The sequence below is a fragment of the Carcharhinus amblyrhynchos genome, chromosome 7, assembly GCF_965287045.1.
Source record: "Carcharhinus amblyrhynchos chromosome 7, sCarAmb.v2.hapA, whole genome shotgun sequence".
In the NCBI taxonomy this organism is placed as follows: Eukaryota; Metazoa; Chordata; class Chondrichthyes; order Carcharhiniformes; family Carcharhinidae; genus Carcharhinus; species Carcharhinus amblyrhynchos.
This window is the reverse complement of record NC_137330.1, coordinates 30,447,071-30,472,208: the sequence shown is the minus strand read 5'-3', so window position 1 is coordinate 30,472,208 and position 25,138 is coordinate 30,447,071. Positions and strand designations below refer to the sequence as shown.

At 40.8% G+C, this 25,138-nt stretch overlaps 1 protein-coding gene across 1 annotated transcript in view; it reads right to left on the bottom strand.

Annotated features, from left to right (window-relative positions):
* The window catches only part of sntg2 (syntrophin, gamma 2), a 221,215-nt gene that overhangs the window by 876 nt on the left and 195,201 nt on the right, over positions 1-25,138 (bottom strand). Inside the window, exons 14-15 of the mRNA XM_080193249.1 lie at positions 15,947-16,039; positions 4,237-4,347 (exon numbers count right to left, since the gene is read on the bottom strand). Of these exons, the coding sequence (XP_080049375.1) occupies positions 4,237-4,347; positions 15,947-16,039 (204 nt within the window). The remainder of the gene's footprint in view (positions 1-4,236; positions 4,348-15,946; positions 16,040-25,138) is intronic.

The following is a 25,138-nucleotide window of genomic DNA, read 5'->3' as shown; positions in this document are numbered from 1 at the left end:
ATAGATCCCTGAAAGTTGGGAATCAAGTAGATAAGGTTGTTAAGAAGGCATACGGTGTCTTGGCGTTTATTGGTAGGGGGATTGAATTTAGGAGTCGCAGCGTCATGTTGCAATTGTACACAACTCTGGTGCAGCCACACTTGGAGTACTGTGTGCAGCTCTGGTCCCCACATTACAGGAAGGATGTGGAGGCTTTGGAGAGGGTGCAGAGGAGGTTTACCAGGATGTTGCCTGGTATGGAGGGGAGGTCCTATGAGGAGAGACTGAGGGATTTGGGGTTGTTTTCGCTAGAAAGAAGGCGGCTAAGAGGGGATCTTATTGAAACATATATGATGATTAGAGGTTTAGATAGGGTGGACAGTGATAGCCTTTTTCCTCGGATGGAGAAAGCTAGCACGAGGGGACATGGCTTTAAATTAAGGGGGGGTAGTTATAGGACGGATGTCAGGGGTAGGTTCTTTACCCAGAAAGTGGTGAGGGATTGGAATGCCCTGCCTGCTGCAGTTGTAAATGCGCCTAGTTTGGGGGCGTTTAAGAGATCCGTGGATAGGTTTATGGACGAAAAGGGATTGGTTTAGATTAGTGGGTCATTGTTTTTTTAACTGGTCGGCGCAACATCGTGGGCCGAAGGGCCTGTTCTGCGCTGTAATGTTCTATGTTCTATGTTCAACCAATACAGCACCTTCCTCATGACTCTCGATCAGTGCCTGCAGTTGTGCACCGAGGTGTCCGTCTGTATTGAGCTCAAATCCTAGTGTAGGATTTTAAATCTGCCTCCTTCTGATTCAGTGGCATGTGTGCTACCCACTGACATTCAGAAATTAAATAAGCCAATTTGAAAAGTTACTCAATAGCTCTGATAATGTTAAAACTATTACCCAAATTAAACAAAAAATCAGGATTACGTTTAGCTGTTCTTTGATACCAGTAACAAACAAAGTGGATAAGACTAATACTTTCTAAAGTCAGAAAAATATTTAGATACACTCGTGTCGTAGGTAGAGGAAGGCATCCAATTGAATGTCACTGTGAACATTTATTTACATGTAAATCAATAATAGTTAAGAAATGAGCATTAAAACGTGGAACAAAATAGGTTTTGCATCAGATTTCCCTTTACCCTGAAGTACAGCATGGAAGTATAGTAATTTATTTCAAGAGGCTGACAGGTTCTGTGTAATAGCTCTCAACATGCATCTCTGGCAGGCTTAACCACACTCTCTCCTTTGAATTCAGGATTCTGAGGTAGTAGCAGGGAGAACCTTGCTGTCACAGTTCTTCATTCCAATTTCCTCTCCTTTCTGCCTGAGAAGTGAGACCCAGGCATGTTTGAGAAAAAGTTCACTGGCAATTTTCAATTTTGCAGGATTTATGAGCAAGGATGGTTCATTTATTTGTCTGATTCTTCTGATTTGGTGACCCTTGCAACATAGTCAGAAGCTAGTGAAGTAAAGAAATTGGATACTATTCACACAAAGTGATGGGTGCAAAGCAAATTATACCTTCCTTAATATATTTAATTTTCAAGGTATCACTGCTCCCTTACATTCCTATATTGTTTTCTATTCCCATGTAACTCTCCATAGAAAATAATACCTGATACACAACACCAATCAGGGCTGACAGTTTTAGGTAGAGTATAAAAGAACATGCATTCATTCATCTTGACTGCAAACCCAATGCCAGACAGTCTGAATCAATTTGAAGTAATAGAACAGTAATTATCATGTTAACCTGCTTGGAAACTAGAGTAAGGTCTACTGTTTCAGAGAATCCTACACATCACCTTGGCTGCAATATCTCTGCAAAATAAATCTTTAATATTTCAAAATTTGTTGAGGCAAATGCAATAAATTATTCATCATTTAAAGATCACAGGAAAAGGGCGAAGAGCACAAATTTATGTGCTTTCAGCATTTGCAATCAAATCCTGCTGACAGTTAAAGAAACACATGATGCATAGTTGACATTATCTTGGAGCACATTGGTTACAGAAATGCACCTCTTATTTATTTACCTGATAACATGCGGGATACATCTAATAATATTCACTCCTCTTGAATGTGATGTGCAGTTCATAATAAATTAATTTCCAACTTGTCAAACAGAGGTATGGTTTTCTAATATTTTCTACCAATCTTTTCACCCCCACCCACACCCCACTAATTCTCCTGATTCATCATTAGTAACGTGTGGACCCTCTAGTCACAACAAGCTAGTTGTCCAGAAAATAAAGCATTGCAACTGTGCGTGATTCTGTCCATTCTGAGGTTGGGATTTTGTGTTCCAAAGCAGACCAGAGGCAGGTGATCAAAAAAAAAGCGCCAACCGTCTGCCATCGATGAGGCTGACCTGGGTGATTTCCACGAAGATGGGGGATATTGAAACAAGTCAACAGTTACTCCAAATGCCAGTAATTTATCACACAAAGTTTTTGTTTCATGCTTGAAAGATATAACACATTATGAAATGAAAAAAAAATGAACATTACCCAGTTCACAATGGCAGAAAACAAAAGATGAGGTTTTCAGTTGACGACTAAGATTCAATTTGCAAGGATTTTGATGAAAAAAATGATAGATTGATTACAAACTGTCTTCATGTTTGTCCGCTGCATTTTAAAAAATACTTTATGATTTCCCAGCCTCCAGGTTACTGAATAGCTGAAAATAAACATGGGTCATATCTTGCTGGAAATGGAACTTATGTGGCACAGCATCCTTCAACTCAAATACTTATTGCACTCTAACTTGTTGCGAGTGTGAAATGATAGGTAAATGTTGAGTGCATTGATGCATCTAGGACCTTAATGAAACCAACAGCGTATCTCCATAACAAATGTGTTTAAGAATTGAGAAAGAAACATGAATAATAGAACAGGGTGAGAGTTAAATCAGGTGCAAGGATGGATAAATAAGACAAGAAGGAAAAGTGAGAATTAAAAGAATAATTTTACATTAAAACAACTCCAGCAATAATGATTACATGCAAGCATAAGATTGAGCACTTATCGTTTCCATTCTTGACCAGATTGATTGACATTGCATTAACAAATAATGCGATGCGCAGTTAAAAAGGTAGCTTTGCTCATTAATCGCCAAGTGGTAAATGTAATGGATAATGAATGTGAAAATCCAATAATCTCTTCAAATTAACAGCAAGACTAAGGGTGAGATGCCACTTAAATTAACCAAATAGCAGAGGTGCATAAATAAATAGACAAGTTTTGGTCACTCATAACTCTCAATGTGGGTAACATTTTTGTTCCTTTGTCCTGACTTTGCCATTTGGAAGAAAAGGAGGTCAGGGGCTAACAAAAGTTGGAAGTAGGATCCAAAGATGATTTTGGAGAAGATGGTCATCTCATTGACTGTGTCTGGATGTTCTGTCTAGTTAAGGATAGTGAGTGGGTTCCCGCGTCAGGAAGGCCAATACAGGACGATCTAGCATTCGTAGATCAACAACCCCACTGTCAATGTGCACGCTACTTAAGAATGTAGGTTGGTATGAAGGTGCCTCCATTCAATGCTTTCTTCCACAAAAATGATAAATATAAGGGCCAAAAGGCTGAGGGCCATTGGACATGAGAGCAAAAACCCCCATAGAAATAGGCACTTGTAGCCAAAAGCCCTCACTCTTTTGGCCAGTTGAGGCCAATATTTGGAATGGCATCTTCTAGACTGAATGGAGCATCTGGTTCCTGTGGCTATCCACCCTGCTGCTGAAAGGCTAGCAACATTTCATGGACTACTAATGCAAAAGGAGCCCTATCCGCTGACTGGAAAATCCACTTGATGTTGGGCCAGTGCACTTATGTGGTTTAATTAGTTACCTCCCCACAGCCGGGTGGATAACTATTCCCACCAGCCCTCGACCCACACCCAAAGCCGTGGATGCAGGAAAGAGCCCTGGTGAGTTATGCCTGGACTGAGTGGCATTTCAGAGTCAAGCACATTGCTGTGAGTCTGGAGACCCAGACCGTGTAAGGACAGAAGTTTTCCCTTGGTGACTCAGTTAAGTTTTTACGAGGTTGATGATAGTTCACCATTACTCAGACTAGCTTCAAATTCCAGATTTACTAATTGAATTTAAATTCCCACCAGCAGTCAGGTTGGGACTCGAACCAATGTCTCTCAGATCTCTGGATTACCAGCCCAATCACACTTCCAATATGTCACAATCTCCACCAGAATCAGATCACTGAAGTAATAATAATAAACCATATTACAAAGATACCTTCATTTCAATCTGTCTGGTATCTGTGTTCTGAAAAAGCAGTTTCACACACGTTTTCCCATCATCAGAGGATCCTTTGAGCTGCGAGAACTTGAATTTCCAGATAACGTTCTGTGAAATAACAGTGGGTGTGATTATTGATTATTTACCGACAGGGGAATGAACAATGCAACATTATACAGCCAGCATCGATTTTAAAGGGAATTATAGGGTAGGGATGAACACATCAAAAGTATAGGCTGGGATTTTCTGCCTCCCTCCCCCTACCTGTGCAGCAAATTTTCCAGTAGCAGAGATAGCTTGTCATTGGTAGGATCTTCCTGTCCCACCAGGGAAGTCAATGGCCATTTGCATTGTTCACCAGCTGTGCTGCCAGAGAATGTGCCAGCCAATGGCGACTTGTCTCCAACACCAGAAAGTACACCACGGGGTGGGGAGGGAGATCATAACATCATCCTTGCACTGAAGGAGGCCATTCAGTCCATCAACTCCTTGTTGACTCTGCAGAGTAATCTAGTCAGCCCCATTCCCCTGCTCTATACCGATTGCCTCAAAAAATTATTTCCCTCAAGTGCCTGTCCAATTTCCTCTTGAAATTATTGATTGTAGAGAGAAAATTCAGGTCATTACCACTTGCTATATATTACATTATTTATAAAGATATATAAACTAAATGTTTTGAGAATGTATATTTACTTCTGCATTGAAGTCAGGTGCTAAGCAACACTGTTCCAATCCACAAGCACGCAGGGCTAAGAAATACATTCCATGAAGCATTTGAATTGAAAAATGTGATTATTTTGAAATAATCAGAACTAGAGGATATAAGACGACAACCATATCTGTGAGTAAGATTCAAACATTTTCAAGAAATTTAATGTTGAAATAGGTTGGAAAAAAAAATCCCAATTAGTGGCAGGTGGAGAGAGGGAAAGACTGAGTGAATCAGGCAAAAACAAAATGGCCTCCACTACAGCACTGAATGCACATCTCCAGCCCATGATAAATTGGGCGGTTATTGGTGTCATGGCGGCATTTGACAAGTGCAGACTGGCATTCAATGGCTTTCTCAAAGGCACTAGTGAAGAGAAATGGATCAGTGACATCTTTCTGCAGACTTAAAAGAAAGGGTTAAAACAGTTTAATAGCTGGGAGGTGAGCAAGGATAACAGTAAACAACTCAAACAATTCTTCTTAAAAAATTCAGCACAAATCTCCAGCCAAATGCAAATCACCAGATCAGCTGATATGAGTTTCAAAGTCTGAGGTATGACCAGGGTGAACCTATTGATAATTTCTTGATGAGATTGGAAAACACATCCAGAAAATGTAAATTCAAGGAAACATACAACAAGAGAAGATGCTGGATTAGCTCATTTGAGGCTTTATGCAACCTGAAGTACATAAATATTTGATTGAAAATGACAAACTCACAATATTGCAGGCTACAGACGCTGCTGGAATATATAAAGTCATGTAGACTGATGCAGATGATGACTACTCAAATGGCTTGCCTTCAGTTCAGTCAGGAGAAAGGCAGTGGGGTTGAAAGAGTAAAAGAATATACACCAAACAGAGAGAAAGATGTGCAAGATGTGCAGAACCCACGAGTTCACAGACAGAAATGAATGTCATCCATATGGATCAAACTACAGGGCTTGAGGAAAGCTTGGGGAAAAGATGTGCAGAACAAAGAACGAAGATGGCAAATGGTTACCAGAGAGAGAGCGAGCAATAGGGTAGCAGAGATGGAAAAGAAACCAAAACTATCATGAAATGGCTGGATGTGATAATTTCCAGAAAATACAAATTAATACAAGGTCAGAAAAATAGTCTGCAATAAGCTCACAATCATAAACCTGAAACTTAATATCGCAGCACAGAGTAACAACAGTCTGCTCACTATGCAGCAGAAAATCTGTCTTGAACATTTGAAGTGAAATGTTTACCAAGGAAAGATATTTTGAATGTCGTGCTAATGGCATATGGGGGAAATAGAGATTGGCAAGCTCGGAGCAACTCAAGTTGGAAGGAAGAAAATATGTTAATTTAGTCAAAAACCCATCTGGTTCAGTAATGCTCTTTAGGGAACGATATCTGCCATCCTTCCCTGGTCTGGCCTAAGGTGAGTCCAGAGCCCCAGCAACGTGGTTAACTCTCAATTGCCCTCAGACAACTAGAGATGGACAATAAATGATGGCCACTCAGTGATATCCAAGCTCCACAAATGAATAAAAAAAATTGTCCATGTCACTTGAGCACTTGCGAACAGCTGTAGCTTATCTCAGTAAACCATAAGATGATGGAGATGACACCAAAGATTGAAGGTGGTACACCCATTGAAAAGCACCGAAGGAAGATCTGGCATAAATATACCCAGAGTGTTTTGATAAATAAGATTTTGAGTACCACATCACTATTCATCTTGCAATTAAAGGCAGTGATCATCCCCCACATGAAGTATCAATGGAATCAAAAGGAAAGTTTGAAAAAGAATTCCAAGAAATGGAAGAAAGTAAAGTGACCTTCAGAGTCACAGGGCCTAAGGATTGAGTAAATTTAATTCCACTATGGTAAGAAAATGAATGGCTAAGAATTTTCCAGAATTCCAAAGATCTTAAATCAAGCTATAAAGAGGAGAGTCATACCAATGTAAAATGTCAACTCTGTTTGTCTCTCCACAGATGCTGCCAGACCAGGGGTCTTCCAGCATTTCTTGTTTTTATTTAGTCTATTCTAACACCGGCAGAGATCACACCAGCATTGACAAGGGCAATGCTTGTTTTCAGCAAGCCAGTTGCCAAAAATGGCTACTGGAACGTGAAGTTTGACAAGGAATCTTCGCTGTCAAAAATATTCAATACAGCCTTTGGATTGTACAGATTCCTAGATCTATTGGCCCACAAGTCAGTCAGGATGAAAAATAGATGAGGTGTAGAGGATATAAAGAGTAAGCAGCTGATAGCTGTTGATATCCAGATCTATGATGCAGATAGAACTGACCAAGATTAGCATCTACAAGAAGCCATAGAATAGAAAAGCTGAGATAAAGCTAAATACAGACAAATGTGTTGTGAAGGGGACTGAATGTCAGCTCTTCAGAATGTTGTACACACCTTACAGAGACAAGCGAATCTTGAATATGTCAGAGCTATCTCTGAGATGGAATCTTCAAGAGGCAAAAAAGAGCAGAGAATTTGTCTGTCTTGATAAAGTACATGAGTTCTTTTATCCCACACGTCAGAACATACATCAAACCCCCCCAGAACTGATGAGAGATGTTGAACACCACTGACTGGAGTCTCATGACAGTAGTTTCAACAAACTCAAAAAGTTAGTCTGCAAGGAGGCAAGTTTGTCATACTACATCAGAGAGAAGCCTCGCACTGGGGCTGTTCTGGTACAAAAGGGAAGATAGCATTTAAATCCAAAACTCTGACATCAGCTGAAACCAGAGATGCCAATACAGAAAGAAAGCTTTTGTCTATCATGTATGAATGAGAGAAATTCCATTTACATTTCTTTGGAAAAAATTTGTAGTGGAGAGTTATCATCACCCACCAGAACAGCAGTTTGGTCCACATCTGAACCAGAATGGGACCAGCACCTTATCGGGTGGGTTTGCTGGTGCTGTTGGGAGGAGTTTAAATTAGTTTGGCAAGAGGAGGGGATGAAGAGCATTAGTACAATGGGGATGCAACGTATTATTGTAAAGGAACCAAGACAGGGAGTTCAGCTCTGCTGAGTTCCAAGGAATCAAGACAAGATTAAATGGCCTCTACTTTAATGCTAGGAGTAAAAAAGGTAGGACTGATGAGGTAAGGGTGTGGGATTGACATATGGAATTGTGATATTGTTGCCATCACAGATGTAGTTAAAGGAGGGACAAGACTGACAACTCAACATTCTAGTGTATAGGATCTTCAGGTGAGACAGGGGAGACTATAAAAGAGGTGGTGGTGTGGCATTATTAATTAAGGAGTCAATTACTGCAGTAGGGAGGGACAAAATCTTGGAAGTGTCTTCAAATGAGGCTTTGAGGATAGAGCATAGAAATATCAAGGGGGCATTGTTGAGTGTTTTGTAAGTCCCCAATCAGTCATTAGACAATAGACGAGCAGATATGTAGACAATTTGCTGAGGTGTGAAAAAATGATAGTAGGATCATTATATTAGGGGATTTCAACTTCCTTAACATGAATTGGGATAGTCATAGTGTAAAGGGTTTAGGTGGGGAGGGGGGATTTCTTGAAATGGATTTAAGGGAACTTTTTATATCATATGTTGAAGGTCCAACAAGGGATGACACATACAGGATTGAATTCTGGGGAATGAAGCTGGACAGGAATTCAATGTGGCAGTGGGGCAATTTGTTATGGCAAAAAAAAAGATGGTCTGCAAAAAATGCTTTTGAATTGGGGGAAGGCAGATTTCATTAAACTAAGGCAGGGTCTGGCCAAAGTGGGCTGGGAACAGCTTCCTGTGGGAAAATCTACAGTAAAGTAGTCTATGGGGTGGGCTCAAAAAGGAAATAGTTAAAGAATCAGCCCAACATGTTCCTTTTTGGGTGAAATGTAGGAGCGACAAGCTCAGAGAATCCTGGATGTTGAGGAATATTTAAGAAAGATAAGAAAGAAGAAAAAGGTAGGTACAAAGAGAGGACTTAATGGAATATAAAAAGTACAGGGGGGACTTAAGAAAACAATTAGGAGAGCTAAGAGGAGGTATGAAAAATCACTGCCCATTAAAACTGGGGAGAATTCCTAGATATTCTTAAGTATATTAAGGGGAAGGGGTTAACCAAAGAGTAGAGCCCATTTGGGACCAAAGGGTAATATGTGCTTGGAGCCAGTGGACACATTGGTAGAGTGTTAAATGAGTACGTCATATTTGTCTTCCCTTGAGTGAAGGAGAATGCAAGCACTTTATTTGAGGAGATGAACTTTGAGTTCTTGAACGCTTTGACAAAGGGAGTGAGGAGATATTGGAGGTTTTGGTGGGGTTAAAAGTGGGCAAATCCCCAGGCCCAGATAAATTGTGTCCCACACTGATGTGGGAAGCAAGGAAGGAAATTACAGGAGTTCTGACCTAAATTTTTATTTCCTCTCTGGCCACAGGGCAGGTCATACAGTAAGAAGTTACACAACACTAGGTTAAAGTCCAACAGATTTATTTATAGCACAAGCCACTAGCTTTCAGAGTGCTGCCCCTTCATCAGGCGAGCGAGTTCTGTTCACAGACAGGGCATATAAAGACACAAACTCAATTTACAAAATAATGGTGGGAATGCTAGTCTTCACAGGTAATCAAGTCTTAAAGGTACAGACAATGCAAGTGGAGAGAATGCTTTGGGTAAGTGTTCTCCAAGACGGCCTTCATGGCACACGACAATGCAGAGTCATTGAGCAGAGACTGATAGCCAAGTTCCGCACACACGAGGACAGCCTCAACTGGAATCTTGGGTTCATGTCAGACTACCTCTAACCCCACAACTTGACTGGGCTTGCAAAATCTCATTAATTGTCCTGGCTGGAGACAATACACATCTCTTTAACCTGTGCTTAACCCTCTCTCCACTTACATTATTTGTACCTTTACAAAGATGGAGACAGCGCAGAGAAGGCTCACCAGGATGTTGCCTGGAATGGAAGGTTTGAGCTATGAAGAGAGACTAGATAGGGTTGCACTTTTTCTTTAAAGCAGAGAAGACTGACAGGAGACCTGATTGAGTGTATTAGATTATGAGGGATACTAATAGGGTGTATAGGAAGCAGCTGTTCCCTTTGGTTGAAGGGTCAATGATGAGGGGGCATAATTTTAAGTTGAGGGCAGGTGATTAGAGGGGATCGAAGGAAAAACCTTTCTACCCAGGAGGTGGAGGAAGTCTGGAATGCACTGCCTGGGAGAGTAGTAGACCGTGAAACCTCACAACCTTTGAAAAGTACAAGGATGAGTACTTGAAATGTCATACCATTCAAGGCTATGGATCAAGTACTAAAAAGTGGGATTACTGTGTAGTCTTGTCAGTGCAGACTTGATGGGCAGAACATCCTCTTCTGCACTGTATGCCTGTATTGACAAAATAAATCTATGTAGAGCACAAACACATCTGCAGGGATAACTCTTGAGGTTTCAGAGTTACTATTTCACGCTGAAATACAAGCCAGGAAGAGAAATGGTACGAGATGCCCTATCTTGGTTGTCACCATAGACATGAGATAAAACATGAGATAAAAGATCTAGGTATAAAGATCTGAATGTAACGGCATCTAAGTGGAGTCAAATTAGAGATAAGATCAGTGAAAATGAAGAGTACAGATGCTCTCGCAGATCAAGGGATGGTTTGATAAGTTATTAGAGAAAACACAGCCTAAATACAGCAATATTGGTCTAACACAGCTGACATCTCAAAGGCAGATAGTGTTCTGCTGGCTGGATTCAAAAGAACCAAACTCAAAATGATTCAGAAATAACCTCCCTAGAAGATACATGAACAAAATGAACAGAATATAAAAGGAATGGAGAAATGTAAGTTCAGAGCCAGGTCAGCTGTATATTAGATAGGCATCTACATCCACAAACACATCTAGAATCATAGAATCCCTACAGTGAGAAGGCCATTGAGCCTGCGCCAACAACAATCCCGCCCTATCCCCATAACTCCACATATTTACTCTGCTAGTCTCCCTGATACTAAGGGGCAATTTTGAATGGCCAATTAATCTAATCTGCACGCTTTTTGATTGTGGGAGGAAACTGAAGTAACCGGAAGAAACACACACAGATACGGAAGAATGTGCAAAGTCCACACAGACAGTGACCAGAGGCTGGAATTGAATTGGGTTCCTGGCACTGTGAGGCAGCAGTACTGACCTCTGTGCCATGTATAATGTACACCAGGACTACAGAAAAGACAGCAGGAAGAGGAAATGATAACTACTGAAGTACCACCCAGACCATGGCATATTGTGGCATCCTATTTATTCACATAGTAGGATGTGAATAAATCAAGAACAGTATCTCATAGTTGCAGACTCAATGTTTTCCTTTAACCAAAGGATTTAAGATTTGAGAGCTGTAACAATCATCTACGCAGTATGGGTTCTGTTCAACGAGCAAATTATTCCTGAAAAAATATATGTGACAATGGAACCAAATTAATTTATGAAATTGACTGAACAGGATGGGTTCAATATCATCACCTTATCATTATGTTACCCAAGGGGACACCAGTTTATAGTAAGATGCACCCAGGTGGTCAAGAAATAGCGAGAGAATGGAACATGTTGCCCTATTGTCACTCCAATCTACAATTCTCAAGGCTAACATGAAATCATTTGCAGGTTGTTGAATAGAGGAATCTACAAGACAACTCTTTCCAGCAAGATACTTGCTCCAAGTGACCAGAAGGAAGTAACACAATAAGTCACTGAAGCATAGGTGGAAGTAGGTCAACACCCAACAAACACACTGAATTCCTGTTGAAAGAGCAAACAATGCATGTACTGGATACAATCATGAAAACCTGGAACTCATGAAAGGTTGATGGTGGAGCTAAGATTCCATTACTGATACCAAATGCAAGTGAGAAGGACCGATATTCATGTTCTACCTACACGTGCTAGAAAAGCAGAAAAGATCATTAACAAAATCAGGAACATCACTAACCAAGGATGCAACATCCATCAACAGTAAGTGACACAACATTAAAAACATTAATCAAGATTCTTATATCATCACCCTACAACATTCCTACCACTCTATCGCCCGCCCACACTTTGGCAAATCAGACTACAAGGCTGCGCTTCTGCAAACTTACAAGCAAAAACCGAAGCAGGAGAATCCATCAAAGAAAGTTGTGCAGTGTTGGTCTGAGGAATCAGTTGATCTCCTACGGGACTGCTTAGAGTCAGTGGACTGGTCAATATTTAAAAACTCTGATTAGCCTGAATAAGTACGTCACTACAATAACTGACTTCATTAGTAAGTGTTTAGAAGACTGTGTGCCAAAGAAGCAAATCCACATGTTTCCAACTGGAAACCATGGACGAAGAGTGATATCCATTGCTTGCTGAAGTCTAGGTCTGAGCCGTTCAAGAGATCCATTAAAGATACCAAAAGACAGTACCAGGCTAGCGTCATGGACCCCGGCCGACAATGGCAAGGTCTGCAAGACAAAACAGGCTACAAGATGAAGGCATGTAAAATTGCTGACTCCAGCACAGTCTTCCCTGGTGAGTTCAATGCATTCTATGCCCGTTTGAGCAAGAGGTCAGTGAGAGCATGCCCTCTACCCTGGAAGCCCTGGATGAACCTATATCTGGGGTCACCACTGCAGATGTCAGGGCAGCTTTCTCAAAGGTCAACCCACAGAAAGCGACTGGCCCAGATGGGTTACCCGGACAAGTACTCAGATTCTATGCAGATCAGCAGGGGGGTATTTGCAGACATCTTTAACCTCTCTTTAAAACAACGTGAGGCCCCTATCTGCTTCAAGAAGACAGCCATCATCCTGGTACCAAAGAAAAGCCAAGCAGCGTGCCTTAATGATTATCGGCCAGTGACATCCATCATTATGAAGTGCTTCAAAAAATTAGTCATGGCACAAATCAATTCCAGCCTCCCGGACTATCTGGATCCACTACAGTTTGTCTACTGCCGCAACAGGTCCACAGCAGACGCCATCTCCTCGGCCCTGCACTCAAACCTGGAGCACCTAGATAACAAACACGCCTACATCAGACTCCTACTTATTGACTACAGCTCAGCCTTCAAAACAATTATTCCCACAAAATTCATCTCTAAACTCAGTGGCCTAGGCCTCGGCACCTCCCTCTGCGACTGGATCCTGAACTTCCTAACCCACAGACCACAGTCGGTAAAGATAGATGGTAACACCTCATCCACGATTATCCTCAACAGCCCATAAGGCTGTGTTCTCAGCCCCCTACTATACTCCTTATACCCTGATGACTGTGTGGCCAAATTCCCTTCCAATTCAATGTTCAACTTTGCTGACGACACTACTATAGTGGGTCAGATCTCAAACAATGATGTGACAGAATACAGGAATGAGATAGAGAATTTGGTGAACTGGTGCAGCGACAATAATCTCTCCCTTAATGTCAACAAAACAAATGAAATTGTCATTGACTTCAGGAAGCGTAAAGGAGAACATGCCCCTGTCTACATCAATGGGGACAAAATAGACATGGTCAAGAGCTTCAAGTTTTTAGGCATCTAGATCACCAATAACCTGTCTTGGTCCCCCCATGCTGACACTATAGTTAAGAAAGCCCACCAATGTCTCTACTTGTTCAGAGACTATGGAAACTTGACAGGTCAACTGCGACTCTCACCAACTTTTACAGGTACACCATAGAAAGCATTCTTTCTGATGTATCACAGCTTAGTATGGCTCCTGCTCTGCCCATGACCGCAACAAACTACAAAAGGTCATAAACGTAGCTCAATCCATCACGCAAACTAGCTTCCCACCCATTAACTCTGTCTACACTTCCCAGTGCCTCAGCATAATTAAGGACCCCACACACCCTGGACGTATTCTCTTCTATCTTCTTCCTTCGGAAAAAAGATGCAAAAGTCTGAGGTGAGGTACCAACCAACTCAAGAACAGCTCCTTCCCTGTTGCCATCAGGCTTTTGAATGAACCTACCTTGCATTAACTTGATTTTTCTCTACACCCTAGCTGCGGCTGTAACACTACATTCTGCACCCTCTCTTTCCTTCTTGATGAATGATATGTGTGCAAGAAACAATACTTTTCACTGTATGTTAATATACGTGACAATAATAAATCAAATCAAACATCAGGAGCAATGTGCACAACATCGCCTGTGCAGACTGCCAACTCATCACTAAGAACAAAGAATGCCAAATCTACAAGATGGAGCCACAACATCTTACCATCTAAGCAATATCGTAAATAATGTTTCGAGAAAAGAAAACAAACTATTAAAGACTTTGGAAGGTGGCCAATTTATTTATAAAATTTGATTGAATAACTTTAGTTAGATATAATAGAAGAAAAAAGTCAATGATGAGAACATTGTGTATTGTCCTATCATTCATAATGTAATAGGAATTAATTGTTGCAAGAGTGCATATCCATGGTGCCACATTTGTGTCAGGTGTCAAACAACAATGTAACAGTATACCAGTCACATGGTAAGGTGTTTTAAAAAACACTCAATGAAGCCTCTTTAAATGGTGATTATTTCACGCTCAGAAGACATATCAATGCAGACAAGATTCTTCCTTACAACTCCCTGTACCTCTTCCCCTTAAAACTGCGTCCCCCTGTTCTTGTACAACCAGTTAATGAAAAAGTTTTCATTCTCAAAACATTTATCATATTGTTACACCTCTATGAGAACTCCCCTCAACATTTTTTTGCTCCAGGGAGAACGTTCCTTGTTTCTCCAAGCTAACCTTGTAGCTCCATTCTCATATCCCTGAATGAATCTGAAAAAAAATCTCAGTTATATCCTCTCAAGTGCCTTCACACCTTTCCTAAAGTGTAATAACCAGAACACAATACCAGAGTTGAGACTAACCAGAGTTTTATACAGGTTCAGCAAAACATCCCTGCTTTTGTACTCAATGCTTCTGTTCATGAAGCCCACAATTTCATATGTTTTGCTAACTGCATTATGTACTGTTGATTTTCAAATGGTGGCATGGTCGAGGCTCAGTGTGGACGCAATTTAAAAATTTTGCTCCAAGGTGGCATCTCTGGATCCTCTCCCTTCAGGGAGAGCTCCAATTTCCTGTACTTAAAGTAATATTTTTAATCTAAATTGACACTGATCCTCCTAATCTATGGGTCTTAATGTTTTAAGTGACACTTTTAGCAAAGACTTTTTAAAAATTCACATAGACAAAGTCCATCGCATTTCTTTCATCAGCCATCTTTGTTAGATTAGTCAGGTACATCAGTATTAATCCATACCTGTTTTCCCTCATTAAGTCAAACCTCTTCAAGTACATGTTAATTGTATTCCCTGAATATTGGTTGTAAAACCTTCCCCACCACCGGTGTTAAACTGATCAGTTGTAGGTAATAGGAATGTCTTTCCACCAGTTCTTGGGTGTCACATTTACCGCTTTTTGATCTTCTGGCACATCCCCTGTGTCTAGGGAAAATGGGAAGATCAAAGCAGGCTCTTCCATTATCTTCATCCCGGCCTTTCTTAGCAACCTGGGATGTCAGGTGACTTATCCACGCTGAATATTGCCAGCCGTCTACTATGTCTTGCTTATTGTGCTGTGTTTATTCAACACACACACTTATTGTGCATTTCTTTAGCTTGAGAAAAAAAATCTTCCGGCAATCTCATAATTGTATCTGCTATTTTTTGCTAGTGGCCATGTCTAACCAATCTGATAAACACCAATAATTAAGTGCTGCTGCATTAAAAGCTACATTGCTTTCAATTTGTAGTTACTATTATGAAGTGAAAAATGAGTTCAGGTTGAAGTTTGGACTCTAAGGTAAATTTTCTGAGTCAAGGGATTTTGCTGAACAGGAACCTGGGCTATCAATTGTTCCAGAATCAGATGAGGTTGATTCATTGACCAACATACCCTTTAATAAAACTAAGGAGTTTTACCTCACAATAACTTATCCCTACAATTCTTTTGTTTCAACTTTAAAAATACCCTCATATTGTACTTGCTAGTTCCTCACCTTTGTGTTACTATCGACACAGGTAAATCCAGCAGTGAAGTCGATCGTGAAGGAAAGTGCTTGGCCTTGCCAGGTACAACCATATGTCTTAGACTAGTAAAAGGAAAGATAGGTATGTTATTAGAGGAACATCCATCTCAAGGCGTATTTCAAAAAATAGACAAATGCCTTGCATATCACTGTGCAAAAAAGCAACAAAATAAATATATTATCAGCATTATCTCTGAAATTACAGGATAGAAATTACTCAATGGTTCCGTTCCCATTTCCTAGCTATTGGAGATTTTACAATGAACTGTCTGCTGTAAATTAAGAATTATATTTGAAGCTATTTTTGAAACAATTACTTCTATTACTGTGATTCCAGACACTCACTTGCATACTGCAGTGATAACAGGTGAATTATAGCAGGATACAAAACCATGTCAATTATTCAGCTGAGAATAAATATACTGTCCCTCTGCTCAATGACAGTGCTAACATTATTTGAAATAAATGTCCAACCATTTTAATAGTGTCTGAAATGGACCAGTCTGGGTAAACAGAGAACAAATTCAAACCAGCTGATTCATGTTAATCAGAATTTGACATTCTGACTTGCCCCATGTGAATCAAAGCTGGTACTTCATTGTCCCTGATATTGCAACTTGATTTTATTTTAAAACAGTGAAAAAGCTTATCTTCATTATCCTTTTAACATGCAAACTACACTATTCAAAGTAGTTTTTTTATATACAAAATGTTTTGTGACATTTCTGAGCTCATGATAAGGCACTATTTCTAAGTTCAGTGATTCGATATACAATCAGCTCAGGGCTTATTTAAAAGACTGGAAAAGTAAAACATCAGAATCAGCACATTTAGAACTTTAGATGCATCTTTGTGCTGTGTAGGTGCACACTTAACTTTGGGTATCCGCTGTAGAATATTCACAGAAAAACTTGACTTAAAATTGATCAGCGCAGCATCTTAATATTTGAACCCGTTAACATTTTTGCATGACGTTCATTTCCCTGATATTTTGAAGAAGGTGGCATGAAATGAATGCAGCTCTTTTACTTTGATAGCAATGAAATAAATGTAATGGCACTAATATGTGCATTATTAATACAACACTGAATAAACTCAACAGTTTTGCAATTACTTACTAATTAACACAAGACAAACATTGTTCCATGACTGACGACACAGGGCAAAGTAAAGATGATGGGTGGGATTTTCCAGCGTTGTTCGTCCCAAGACCGGAAAATCCCACCTGAGGTCAATGGAGCTTTGTATTGTCCTGTCCTGCCCTTTATGATTCCCGTAACGGGAAAATTCCGCCCATGGTTCATATCAAATAAGAAATCAGCTTAATGTTTAGGAAGTGCAGTCAATCCATGAATATAATAAAGAACTGACAATAGGGGGATGATTGCATTCCCCCCCCGGCCACACACACACACACACACACACACACACACACACACACACACACACACACACACAACCACCACCACCTAGACACTAACCAGGAGCTGTGAAAGCACACAGTTCCTGTCCAGCCGCAGCCTTCTTTCCTTGGGTCAGTTATATGGTTGCGGTTGTAAGCCCTCTGTCCCCAGTCCAACAAGGACCTAAAACGATGGTGGAGGCGGAGACCTCAGAGCAGTTGCAGGGCCCTAAACCCTGTGATTGCTGTTTGGTTGCAGGGGTCAGGATCATCTGGCTGCTGATGCATATCAACAGTTGGAATGTGCCAAATAGAATGAAATATCCTCCAGTGAATGAGGGATAGTAAAGTAAAGGTATCTGTAATGCTCTGGCCCACCTCTGAACACTCTTGAACCATCCCTTGGTCATAGTGTTGGAGCTCAGATGGAATGGAACTTCAACCACCTCCAGGTGGTGACTATGATGCTCTTCATCTGCGTATTGAGGGACACCAGGCAAATTAAATATTGCTGGAGCAAGTGATAACTAGGACCATGTGCACCCTGCCACCCTTTTGCATCTTCCTCACAACTTGCTTTTCCATGTCTTTGTATTGTCAACAAATTTGCCTACATCTTCAGCAGCAATCTTGGCAAAGCTAGATACATTCTGAGCCAGAGTCACCTTGACGATCACAGGAAATGTAGTCTTTGCTTTGCTCCAAAGCTGCAGTTGTGGTTGCCGCAGTTGCAGACTTGAGTCCTGATCACAAGATGAAATGTTGTAAGCACTGATCTTTGCTGATGTTTAGCTAAGGGAGCTTTTCCCCCCCCAAAAAAACCCTCTGGAGGTTGGCCACCTGCCTAGACCCCATCCCATATCCTCCACTTCTTCCAGCAAATGTCCTGTTCTCTGTGGCCTCTACTCACTCTCCCGTGCTTAAATCCAAGAATAGGCCACCTTGTCCAGAAGCAAGTAATTTCTGCCCAAACATTCACGTCACCAGAAAGGTATTTCAGCACTAGCAAGGCCACTCCCTGTAAATGATAACATCTATAGGCAAGTATGGAAAAGTATCCAAATTGCGCAGAGTTTGGCCAACAGGAAGCAAGAACCCAACAACTGAACTGTAATTTGATGAGCTCTTTGATCAACACTGCAGGGGTGTTGAGGCGGGGGTGGGAAGGTGCTTTGTACTATTTAATGTCACATTCAGCGAGGATAATAGAGAATTTTGACTGGAACCTGGGGCTCCAAAATGGCAGTGCTGATATCAAGGCAGCATTGCACATTGATTGACCTGATGATCTACCTGCTTTGCAACCTGCCTCTAGTTGGTAGGTGTGCGTGGGCAAACCCCTTTATAAAGATGGCCTCCAACACTCAGATTTGTGCATACTTTTAGACAAAATTGTTGCAGCTTAAGAATCCTTGTCGGTCCCAAAAAAGGGCACTATAGAATAATATTTCCTCCTCCCAGCACTTTGACCACTGACCAGCTTTGAAAGTAAACCTATTCACTTTGATTTAATATAAATTTGAGAGAACGACCAGACAGATTTATGAACAGTATTTCAAATTGAAACAATATAGTAAACACCTGAGTCATACAACTTCTTTAAATCCCTAACCAGGTTATAGCTGATCTCAGTTGTAAAGCGGAGAATGTCATTAATAAGAGGAACTACATCTATGGCAACATAATTTATACTGGGTTAAGTATGTCACCACTGCATTATTAAACAGTAAATTGATAATGAGGAGTATAAATGGTTCAGCATGAATTATTCTGCTTGCTTTTGATATCTTGCTGTTATTAAAGTGATTGCTCTGTTCCCATGGAGGTCATTTTTTGGTGATGTTCTATAATTAGTCACTGCTGTGCCATATTATCAGGAGTTAGCATCTGATTTTTGCTCTGCTGTCTACCAGTCACTGCTGCTTTGATCATGGCAGTCATCAGCAACTCACTTTGTGGAGGAGGAAGGGGAGGGGGGGAGAGGGGAGAGAGAGAATGAGGAAGTGAAGCACTAATCAGTCCCTTATCAGTTTGTGGAACAATAAGCCAGTACATTCATTTGCCTTGCTACTTGGATTTCTCTAAAAAAAGAGTGCTTTTAATACATAGAGCTTCACAACATCAGTGTGTGAACTGATATGCAAAACAAAATCAAATATTCTTTCCAATGATTTTAAAACAGAGCAAAGTTATTGCCTATTTACCTATTTGGTTGGACAACTTTAGCAATTTGTTATGGGATAGCCATGATTAGACTAGGGAGATAACTGGTTGCTCAGAACAGTAGAACCTCAATCATAAGTAAATTCAGACTTCAAAAATGGCTGAAAGACCACATGTATATGTAATGTAGAAAATGTAGAAAGGCAGTTAAAAATGCCATCCCTGTGAACATGTTTCCAAATACCTAAATATCCACATTACTCAAATGGGTACACTGTAGCAAGAAATGAAATAAAGTTAATATTCTGTAAAAAGCTATGAAGAGCTGAAATGTTGGTCCTTTTGAAGCAAAATGGGATTGATTACAAAATAGTTATAATACTGGACTAGCATCATATATTACTTCTTATGTCACTTCATTACAAGACTTACTGAATTCAACATTTGGGACAAATTCATGGAACTATGAACTAATTTAATAGAATATTTTAAATGGTAAATCTTTTAACGATATTTCCATCCCTTAATAGAACAGTTACGTTTTATGTTTTATTTTAGCGAGTGAACCATGCCTTAAGTAACAAATTTGAGTATTACCTTTTGTGAAGCACATTCACATCAGATCAAAGAGCGCTCACAACAAAAGGTGTGAATAATAATGAGGCAAATCTGCCATTTTGTACCATTTGCCATTCCAGCTGATGATAGGGTGAAAAATAAATGGTGCCAGAGTGACTAGACCTTTAAATGAAATTTTGCTTGAATAGCATTGTATCGTGCCTTTCATTTCTTCAATAATGTTAACCCATTCTAGATGGAAGACAATGACTGGAGAGACAATCAAGTTCAAGTTAGCCAGAAGTCAACCACTGGAAATTGGCGGGAAAGCTTCTTGCTCATCAGCAGCTTTCGCCAAACAGAAGGTGGCCTACTTGTCCTAGTCTTTAGAATCTTGGTTAGGATAAAGATGTTCCCCAAGTCAACTGAGCCGCTTTCCTCGTAGGAAACAAACATGATGACGTCACTAAGCCAAGGATCAAATTATAAAATCTTACAAGTGAAGTGGGAAGATGGTTGGGAATTGTGATTCACAATTACTCAAGTGAAAAGGTGTTAGAAAAGTATGGCAAAATTTCTTATCCAATACTGGTGAATAACTATCATATAAATAGTTTTAAACTTGCAATGTCCCATTCTTTACAAAGCCAACACAGCCAGTTCAACAAGATCCACACCATCCCATGGCACAGATCTGTTGCAGATACAGTCAAAGTTTTGAAGGCCTATAAATTAATTAATAATAAATAATAAAATAAATAATAAATAAATTAAGAGCCTATAAATTGGCTGCGGATCTCTGAAGAGACAGATCCAGCAACTGACCAAGGAATTGAGAATTAGAAAGAGCAAATTTTGAGAGAGTCGGAGATTGTGACTTCCCCCAATCAGCAACAAGATTTTTGCTATTGTAACTATTGGCTAACAATGAGGGTTGCAATCAACTCCTGAAAAATGCCCAGATCACTGATAATTTCCAAATATTTGATACCTTTGATGATGATGATGATGATGTTTTAACTAGAACATTTGGCATCAGGAGAACACATTCCAATGACAAATGTCCTGCAAGCAGCTGATAACACTCAATCATGACATCTTGATCAACTGTACCCTGGAAGAACAGGTAAGGGAAACCACAGTATTGTGAAGATATCATGATGGCAACATCACGAGCAATGGTAAATGACAAGCATCAAGATTTTAAGGATGATCAAGGGTACAAAATCCCAAAGTTGAAAATTCTGTTGCAGAAATATCAGATTGAGTAGCGTAAGGCAAGGGAAATTAACATCCCAAATATCTTTTTCAATGTGTATTGACCGCAGATTGTGACCAGGTCACAAATTCAATCAGTAACCTTAACATTACTTCTGAACTTTGACATCAAGCACATTATGAACAAACAGGGCTGAAGTAAGCAAGGTCCAGCAATGGAGAAATAGCAGCTGAAGTATTGTCTCCTTGGAGTGTTTGGTAGGTGGAAAGGAAGTATTTTGATGATCTTTTCAAATTATGAATAATTGCAGCAAGGTGTTTTCTTCTATAATTTCCAGGTCTTGCAAGTTCTAGAGGACAGCACCCTGAGGCTAGAATTGTCTGGCTGATTTGCTAGTGGTGAATTCTCTGGTCTGCTAATAGTGTACCCCTGCCACTCATTTCCTGGGAGTGTGGGCGGCTACAATGGGAATTTCCACTGTCAGTGACAGGAATAGAAGAGCCCACCGCTAGCAAATTCCCTCTCGCTGCCGAGAAACCTGCTGATGGGAGGCTGGAGGATTCTGGCCTGACACTCTTTGGAGCTCACCCTCATTAAAATGGGGAGGGTCTAAAGAAATGACTGAGCTGCAATCATGTTCACAGCTAATTGGATATTCATACAGTATCAGAGCAATGAATCTTGAAAGCAGTGAGGACTGTTTGGAGGTGCACCTTCTTCTATAGGGCTGAAGACTATTTTGTAGATTCCCGGAGTAAATGTGGAATCAAATAGAAAGTTGCATGCATAATTAGGCCAGAGAATATTGGTTATTGCAAGTGAATGTACTTGAACTTTAAAAAGGGAAGACAATGAATAAGATGGACAAAGATGCCTATTGCCTTCAGAGAGTCTGCTGTCACTGTAGTACCATCTCTTTCTGTGAAGTAGGGACAAGTTGTTTGAAGGGAGTCACTTGTATTAGCACTACGCGAGGATGATAGACAAGATCATGCAGCTGCTGACAACCCAAACTTTGCCATTTACCGACTGAAGAAGAAAAAAAACATTTCACCTGTAACAAAAACAGCTTTTGAATTTCTTTCACTTGGGGAAACTGAGGAATAAATTATTTAGATCTGCCATGAGCTGTATTGGTTCCTTTCAGGTTTGAAGCAGGAATATCCCAGATCACTGAGGGATTTCATTCTAGGATTTCAATTTAAAGTTTGAATTAATTCACCGAGGAACTTTAAACTTGAGAAACAGACTTTTTTTGCAAATACCTGAAGGTTGAACAGACTATGCATTAGTTGACACGAAAGATGAAAACTTATACTGCACTTACGCCAATATTACTGCTGAGGTTCTCAACAAGTCACAATATAAAATCCTCACGTAAAGCTATCGCCTAGAGTAGATCTGACTGAAAATATCACTTCAATGAGAATTCACAATTGCCTCTGCACTCATTCGATGATTTTACGAATTGGAATTGTGACAGACTCCCAGTTGTGAGGGTAATTAAGAATCCAGGATAGGAAGATGAGTTTGGTTGGAAGAGTCCCCAAATAAACAAAGGATAACCTGAGGCAATTATTTCTATCACAAGGTAATGAAACATTGCAGTACGCCACAGTTTTTGGCAGCTAGAATTTATCCCTTCATCAGAGGGCGAAGAGCAGGCAGGAATAAAAGACATTACATCTATCACTTTAGCTACCCACATATATAGTCACAAAGTGCCGTGGTGGGCAGCTCTGGCAGTGCCTATACTATCAATCAGAATGGCAGGTTCCCATACCAGATTCAACACTTGGAACCTCATTAATTATGCCTAGGTGAATTCCCCTGCAACTCTCCTATCACACTGGCAGTTGATTTGTCCACCCATCAGCTCATAGGTTTGATGGTCCTGGCATCATATTTACACACCAGTCCAGCATACACTCATCAAACTCTCCAGCCCACCAGTCTTCACTAGGCTGTGCAGGGTGTCAGCAACCTGGAGGCAAAAGGCTAGCAGCCTCAAGAAGTGTCCTCAAGACCTTTATTTGGACAGTGCAGATTCACTTGCATCTCCTCTCCTCCAGGGACAGCTTCAGAGGGGCACACTAATCTCAGCCTGGGACATCTTTGCCCAGGAGGTCAGCATGGCTGCCACCTATCCACGAAGCACCAACCAGTCCAGGAAATGGATCAACAATCTCATCTCCTCCACCAGGGTAAGTCGTCTCTCAGCTCCCTCCACTGATAAACACTCAGCATAGCATCATGTACTCAAATGGTTACATTTTTCATGGGAAATACACATCAACATTTACTCTCTCTTAACAACTTTCACAACACCACCATCCCATCTGTTTTCTTGCTCTGACTCCAATTTCTGTCCCTTTTGGGGAGAGCTCACCACAGACAGGAGACATGCATTTCACCCAACCTCTGCTCTGTCTCTTCTGATCACACCTTTTTCCTTTGTTTCCAAGGAAGGCCAAACTTGCACCCAATGAGCATGAGCGAGCCCAGATATGGAAAGGGACGGCAGAGATCATCAGTCTCGGTGAGGCTCCTGCAGAGTTTGCTGCCAATGACTGAAATTACTCCTGTGGAGATGCAGAGTTTGGTCTCCCGCAACAACTTAGGGCAATCTGAGCACCATCACTTCAGCCAATCCTGCAATTTATACGAGTGCTCTGAATCTGAATCAGCTTCATCTCACTCACTCACTAAAACTGTCCTTTTGTCTTTTGCAGGTAGAAGTAGACCAGAGCTGGCTTAACAGCCAGGTAACTCTCTGAGCGTCCAGAACACACCTGAGGATGAGGGGCTCAGGAAGAATTATAACAGCTTTCACCTGCACCCTCCACCAGCACAGAGACACACACTCCAGTCAGGATGCAAGCCAAATGGAGACCATGCACTTTGGCCTTTCTCCACATACCCATCTCCTTGGCACCAACAGTAAGGATAAGTTCCAGCTGGACACTCCAGGACCCACTACTTAGAACACTGCAAGGGTGTGCAGACTTTCAAAGTCCCCTTCTTTCAAGGTTCAACCTTTCTCACATTCAATGTCCCCTTTTAAGGTTAATTTTTTAAGATTAACATTCATGTGATTTCAGCCTCAGTGATTTCGGACATTTGCTGTTGTCAGGGCGCTGTATATAATTTTTTTATTTGGAGTGATGGGTAAGCTCTCAATCATTAGTCCTCAAATGATAGCAATGGCTAATGAGAATTTGTCAGTGCATCTGGATTTGCCAACTAACACTTGTACTTCAGGATGAGAGCTCTATGCTGACCCACATTTCCTTCATGGCAGTGTTTGCATTTTTAATTGGCATGAGAAACATCCAGCCTCAATTCACATCACTTTCCTTCCTTGTTAGACATTAAGCTGACAGAGAGAGCACATTACCACAATATGTCAACCACAGCTAAGATTTAACTCTACAAATCATGAGTGTTTAAAGGCCCAAGTGTTCCATGGGCAGGACAGTGGGTGATAACTGGAGTTGTGCTCACCAGAAAACAGTTTGTAGGCAGCCTCAGGAGTTGCTGGGTATGGAGCCAGGCCGTTTAAAAGGTCTGCCTCAGAGTTCAGTGACTTCTCCGAGTTACAATGAAAAACAATAAAAAAGACAGCAGGCCTCGAGTTCTCACTCCTGACAGGCCTTCACCCACAACACTCATACCAACTCATATCTCTCACGGAGAGGCATGAATTGGCAGAGGGCCAATGGGTTAAAACCTTTAGAACTCATCATTCAAAAGGTTCCCTCACCAAGTCTATGGTTGTTGACATCCCTGAAGGAATATGATACTCATTGAAAAGCTGACC